At 40.7% G+C, this 6214-nt stretch overlaps 1 protein-coding gene across 1 annotated transcript; it reads left to right on the top strand.

The window, feature by feature from the left end:
* Positions 1-64: 64 nt before the first annotated feature.
* Positions 65-613, top strand: H2AC6 (H2A clustered histone 6). The gene has a single exon (XM_059075517.2). The coding sequence runs from the start codon at positions 121-123 to the stop codon at positions 511-513; it is 393 nt and encodes a 130-aa protein (XP_058931500.1). The 5' UTR covers positions 65-120; the 3' UTR covers positions 514-613.
* The last annotated feature ends 5601 nt before the right edge of the window (positions 614-6214 follow it).

The raw sequence follows: 6214 nt of genomic DNA, 5'->3' as shown, positions 1-6214 counted from the left end.
ACAACCGGATTTACTCCCCAGGAAATGCCTATAAAAGCAGCAGTGTTTTATCTGCTTTCTGACTTGGTTTGTTTTGAGTAGTGCTGTTTTATTGTTTATCTTTGTTTTGTTTATTTTGCTATGTCTGGGCGTGGCAAGCAAGGTGGTAAGGTTCGGGCTAAAGCGAAGTCTCGCTCTTCGCGGGCAGGTCTCCAGTTTCCTGTGGGCCGAGTGCATCGCCTGCTTCGTAAGGGCAACTACGCTGAGCGGGTTGGGGCTGGCGCGCCGGTGTATTTGGCAGCGGTGTTGGAGTACTTGACGGCCGAGATACTGGAGTTGGCCGGTAATGCGGCGCGCGACAACAAGAAGACTCGCATCATCCCGCGCCACCTGCAGTTGGCCATCCGCAACGATGAAGAGCTTAACAAACTGCTGGGCCGCGTGACTATCGCTCAGGGTGGGGTCTTGCCGAACATCCAGGCGGTGCTGTTGCCTAAGAAGACCGAGAGCCACCACAAGGCCAAGGGCAAGTGATTTGACAGGGATTTGAGTTTTCGGAAGTGCTTTCAAACCCAAAGGCTCTTTTCAGAGCCCCCCACTATTTCAGAGGAAGAGCTAACACCGCTTGGAATATTAAGGAAAAGGAAGGTAAGTTAATTTTTATCCAAGATAACAAGAAATGGAAGAAAAATCTTTCTAGTTCTTTAGAAAAGGCTCTCATTGTTACTAAAAATCTGCTTCTCTTTGCAGGAAGTGGTAAATCGGTTAAGGTATAATGATCCACGAAATGGTTAGGCATTTCAGACAGTAGTAGTAGAGTGATCTACCTTTAGTTAGTAAAGCCTAAGCACGGTTTAATTGCAGGGGTGGATATACGGTGGTCTCAAACGAACATGACGAGTAAAGTGACCAGAACCTCTTAGACGCCTCGTTCTAGGCTGCAGACAACTAGTCTTTCCTAATCCCGCAAGGGAGTTAGGCTCTCTGCTCCCGCTAACTTTCAACGTATCATCTGAAATTTACCACTTAAGAGGCTTTTGAAAACTTGATTACCTGGAGTTAACATAATGGTAGCTTAGAACAGACTGAATCTAGACTTGAATTGTGGCTTCTTCCCACATTCACAAATTGTGAGATTTGGGGCCAATTTCTAACCTGGTAGTTTTGTTGTATGTAAATTGGGGATAGAGTGATGGTGTTTCCATTGATTTTTTTTTTTTTTTTTTTTGACAAACTGCTTAACACCCGTAACCTAGTTTAATGCCTGTCATTCAACGAACAATAAAGTTAATAGAGGTTCAAATGCCTAGGCTCCTAACACAGCCCCAAAAGTGATAGAGTAGGGCTTCAGGCCTCCCTAAAATAGTTAACTACTGGTAAATTAGCTGCTCCAACCCAAAAGTGTCGACCTGGTACTGTGCAAAAATTCCTAGGATTCTATTTTCCGGGATTGAGTCTCATCAAGTAAACATTTCTGCATGACTCGGTTTGTGCTTGGATGAGTAGGCAAGGAGGCTGAGTAGGCCAAAACTTGGGACCTGTGCGGCCCAGGGAGACGCACCCTCATTCAAACACTTTCGGAGCTTCACTGAAGCATTTTGCGCGGCATCAGTTCTTTTGGAGCATTCAAATCCGACTGTGTGGGGAGAGAGAATCTAAACAGAAGCTGGTTCCCGTGAACGCACTTTTCTCATTCTCATGTTGGCACAGACAGACATTCTGCGGTCTTGAGGCAGCCTCCATCCCTCTCTTCCCCTCCTCCCGCGCAGCCCCCTACCCCCCACCCCCACGCCGGCCTTGAAACTACCAGCCAAAGAACCGGGGCTGGGTATTTGGTGAAGGCAAACTGGCGGAAAAAGAAGTGAGCACCTTGATGGTCGCACGTTAGAATTTCCTGAATTTTTAAGGATAGCCGGAATGAAAATCAGTTTGGGGAAGGTCCGGCCTCACAGCATGTCAGGTAGGGGTCCACTGAGAGGACCAGGTTCTTTACGCCCAGCATTTCTTGTATGTTGGAGAACTTGGATCCTTAGGTTGCAATTGCTTTATATAAGCCTTGGGATACTTCTCATTGACTTTCCAGGTTGCCTTTGAACCCAGCTCCAGCACTTAACTAGGTGGGTGACCTTGGGCTAGGTGCTTAACTTCTCCCTGCGTCCATTTCTTCCTGTATGCCTTTGTCTTGTGATGGAAAGAGTGGGCTCAGCAGTGTGGGTTCTGAAATTTAGAACACGGGGGTGTTCGAGTAATGGCCAACACTTAGTAAGCACTTACTGTGTGTCAGCATGCTTCCAGCATATTAATTTAACCCAACAATCTTAGAGATAAGTACTATTCCTATCCCAATTTTAAAGATGAGGAAACAGGAAGACAGCTTAAAAAACTTGTCTAAGCCCCAAGGTCAGGAAGTCAGTACTTCTAACCACTGGCAATTTTATAACCAATTGCTCCCTAAGAGGTTGTCAGAATAATGAAACGAGTAAAAATTCAACACATAATGGATTTAACTTTGCCCACATACCAGAATGTTACTAATTGTATCCTAAACTCTGAAAAATTTAAGAGAAGGAGGAGAGGTAATCTCCCTGGAGTCTACATAAAGGGAGGGAGGTAGATCCTGACAGTGTGCTAGCCACATATTTTTGTGTTAACCAATACACTTTTGATTTAGTATGTGACAAGTGAAACAAGGGGACAAGTGGGGAGATGGTTTAGTAAAGAACCAAAGGACTTGATAAACTAATTTATTGTGGAAAGTGAAGAAAGGAGTTAGAGAGGACTTGAATTTGAATTCTCCCCTCTGGGCTCCAATAACAAAACTTTGTATTGGATTACTTAAGAGTGAATGATACATTTTGTTAATTTTGTGTGTTTCACTGAGACCTCCTTAAAGTCAAAGACCACATCTTGTTAAATTGTTGATAGTCAGCATAGACCCTGGCATACAATAAACACTTGATAATCCGACGTTGAGTAAATGTTGAGCTGTGTCAGTGGCTGGGCCACATTGAGTAAAGGTTGAGCTGAGTCAGTGGCTGGGCTATCAGGAAGTACTTTGTTCTAGAGGGTCAGTTTATTACCAGAGGAGACATTAATTACACGCCAGACTAAAGGCTGCTAATAATATCTTCTCTTACCGGTAGAAAATCCCTTCTGAAAAATCCAATTTGCATTGGCAACTTATTTTGGGAGCTTCAAGAAACACAGAAGGTGCCAATTGATAAGCTCTTACCTAAGAGGTACTGCTAAGAGGCTATTCCCCAAGCAGAGGACATTCCTCACAGCTCTGGCCTAGCTTCCCCTCTCCAACATAGATCTTTGCCTGCTACTTTGAAATGTCACTGTTCATATCCAAAAGCCCTAGTTACCACTTGGGAAAATTCTCTAGTGGGCAATAAACTCTCAGTAGCTTTAGCTGGTTTCCAGCCCTTGAGTAGGTCTCCATCTACCATGCCTCAAGGGTCCTGGAGAGGACCATATAAATTGGGGCAAGTTGATGTGAATCGTAAACCCAGGGCTTCCAGTTACTGAAGACACCTGGACACCAGGGACAAGCTATGTATTAAAGGGATTTATTGAGATGTGAGGCTGAGACAGAATCATCATTCAGCGTATTCCGAGCAACACAGATCGCCAATTATAAATTCTTCTTTAAAATTTCCAAATAATCTATGCAGCAATATCCTTTCCTTTACTCCATCCATCCATTATCCATTCACGTTCTATTTTTTAAATGTATCATTTGAACTCTATTTTTCCAAGTGTGATACATTTTATAACCAATTGTAAAAAATAAAATTGTATATTTTAAGGTTAGAAGTAGGTTTCCATCTAGGGTTTTGTCATCTGTTGAGCCTGAATTATAATTATAATTATAAATGTAAATATTCCTGTTAAGTATAACGCTTGTGGGTTACTAGAAGACATTAAGAATTTAATTGAGGAATCCCCATGCATACCAAAATTGAGAATAAGGGCTCACATGTAGCCCCAGTATTCTTCCCTCTCTATTTTATTTCAGTACCTTGATCTTGTAGCAAAATAAGATTAGCATCACCAGGAGATCTACCAAAAGGCAGATAATAGTCTATATTCATACCCATAAAACTGTATCATTAATAAGTAGACAAATTTATGAAAAAACTCAATAAGTATAATCATAACACCAAAAGAATTTGGAACATAACATGTATACTTTAAAATAAAACGAATTCTAGGACATGGAATTAATGTAGTCATATTGAAAAAAATATCAGAAATTCATTGAACTTAATCAGATTACAGTTGTTAGTTAAGTTGTAGTTTAGGCAGGGTGATAGAACAAGCATCTCTTAAGACTTAGACTTAAAATGTTACTTACAGTTGAGATTCTTTCTGAAAGAAGCAAGTGTGCTAAGCTTCAGGGTCTCTGTTGTAAGTTGCTTGTCTGCCAGTTGGAGCTTAAACTTTTACCACATTCCTCACTCTCACGGCACCAGGCAGCAGCAGCTGAGCGTGTCTATTCTTTCCTGTACTCAGTGATAACCTGAGCTGAAAGTACAGGCCCTGACTTTACGCCATGACAAATTGCCCTTGCATTCAAAATTGATCTCAAAATGGCTCTATCTCAAAATGCTCTAAATTTTAGAACCTTGGAGCTCAGTACTAGCCCCTGTTTACTCTGTCTCTTTGATTATTTTATCAGTACTGTAGTTTCAAAGTCTGTCTATATGCAATGAACTTCCAGTTTTACATCTCCAGTCCTGCTGTCTTCCCTGAAATGCAAATGTGTGCATACAAATTTCTACTTGACCCCTTCACTTGAAACCCTAACAGGTCTCTCAACCTAAATACATTCAAGACACAAGAGTTTACATTATGCTTCCTAAGCCTGTTATTCCCTCCAATCCTCCCCAGCTCAGTAAATGACATTACTGTAAGTCCATTTACTCGAGCAAAAATTCTAGGAATGAGCCTTGCTCCCTTTCCTTCATCTCCACAAATCCAAACTATCTGTAAGTCACTTCACCTATAGCTTTAATACATATCTTAATTTATTTACCATACTCCTTACCATGACCTGAAGAGCCATCCATGACCACCCTGGCCTCTGCCCACCTCCCTGACTTCATCTCCATCTCCCTGTTCAGCTACACTGATCTCTCTTCCACCTGCCAAGCCCTTTGCTGCTTCAAGACATTTGTACTGTTGGTCTCTTTCTCTGCAGTGCCCATCCTCTGATTTTTCTTCTGGCAAGCGTGTTCTCAGCTCTTCTCCAGAAGGCCTATCTGAAATAGACCTACCCAGATGGATTAAAGATCTAAGTATAAAATACAAATACTAGATGAAATTTAGGGATACACTTTGTATATCCTCAGTTTTGTATGTGTGTATTTTGAGGGGCAGGTGTCATTATTAAGCCAGGCAGGAAACACAAATGCCATATAGGAAGGGACACAGACCACATAGGACAAAAATAAATTTAAGATGCAATATTCCATAAAAAGAGTAGAAAACAAGCAGTAAATTGGGATAAACCATTTGTAAAACATTATACACAAAAGGTTAATGACTTTAATTTACAAGAAAGACCTGCAGGCTGCTAAGAAAAGGGCAAACAATAATAGAAAAAAATTACTGAACAGGATATTTTATACCTTTTATTAAATTCAAATAGACAGTGCATATGAGAAAAAACAAACCAAAATACATACAACTGTTCACCTTCCTAAAAGTTAGGTTATGCAAAGGAATAGCATTTCTCACCTATGGATAGACAACCATTAAAACCAGTAATACTTCGGAGGCTGAGGATGAGGAAGGAGTGCCACAGTCATATTATCTTTTGAGAAAATTTCCTAGCAATATATATTAAAATTTATTAAAAGACACTCAACCTTTTGTAAAGCAAAGCAGTATCAGATAGATAGATAGATGATAGATAGGTAGATAGATGGATAGATAGATAGATAGATAGATAGTAGAAACTAGGCCAAGAGAGGGTGTCTACCATCTAGAAATAAAAGCCCCATTATGTGAGGTTATATGAGGAGAGATTGTTAACCTCTATAAACGTGTGTAAAGTGTTAAAAGGAGCATGAATTACATTTGTAACTTCAAGTATAGAAAGTAAAATAAAAAAGTAACTAACCTCCCTCTGCTCACGTCACACTCCAAGTTACTTTCTATCAATCATCTTGTTGATATTCTTTTTTTTTTTTTTTTTTTTTTTTTTTTTTTTTTTGCGGTACGCGGG

The sequence above is a fragment of the Kogia breviceps genome, chromosome 10 (genome assembly GCF_026419965.1).
Source record: "Kogia breviceps isolate mKogBre1 chromosome 10, mKogBre1 haplotype 1, whole genome shotgun sequence".
In the NCBI taxonomy this organism is placed as follows: Eukaryota; Metazoa; Chordata; class Mammalia; order Artiodactyla; family Physeteridae; genus Kogia; species Kogia breviceps.
Note: the sequence above shows the minus strand (reverse complement) of the source record. Positions and strands in the feature narration are given on the sequence as shown.

Bases quoted from the DNA above. Each gene is read 5' to 3' on its own strand.
- H2AC6 (XM_059075517.2), top strand. From the start codon at position 121: ATGTCTGGGCGTGGCAAGCAAGGTGGTAAGGTTCGGGCTAAAGCGAAG.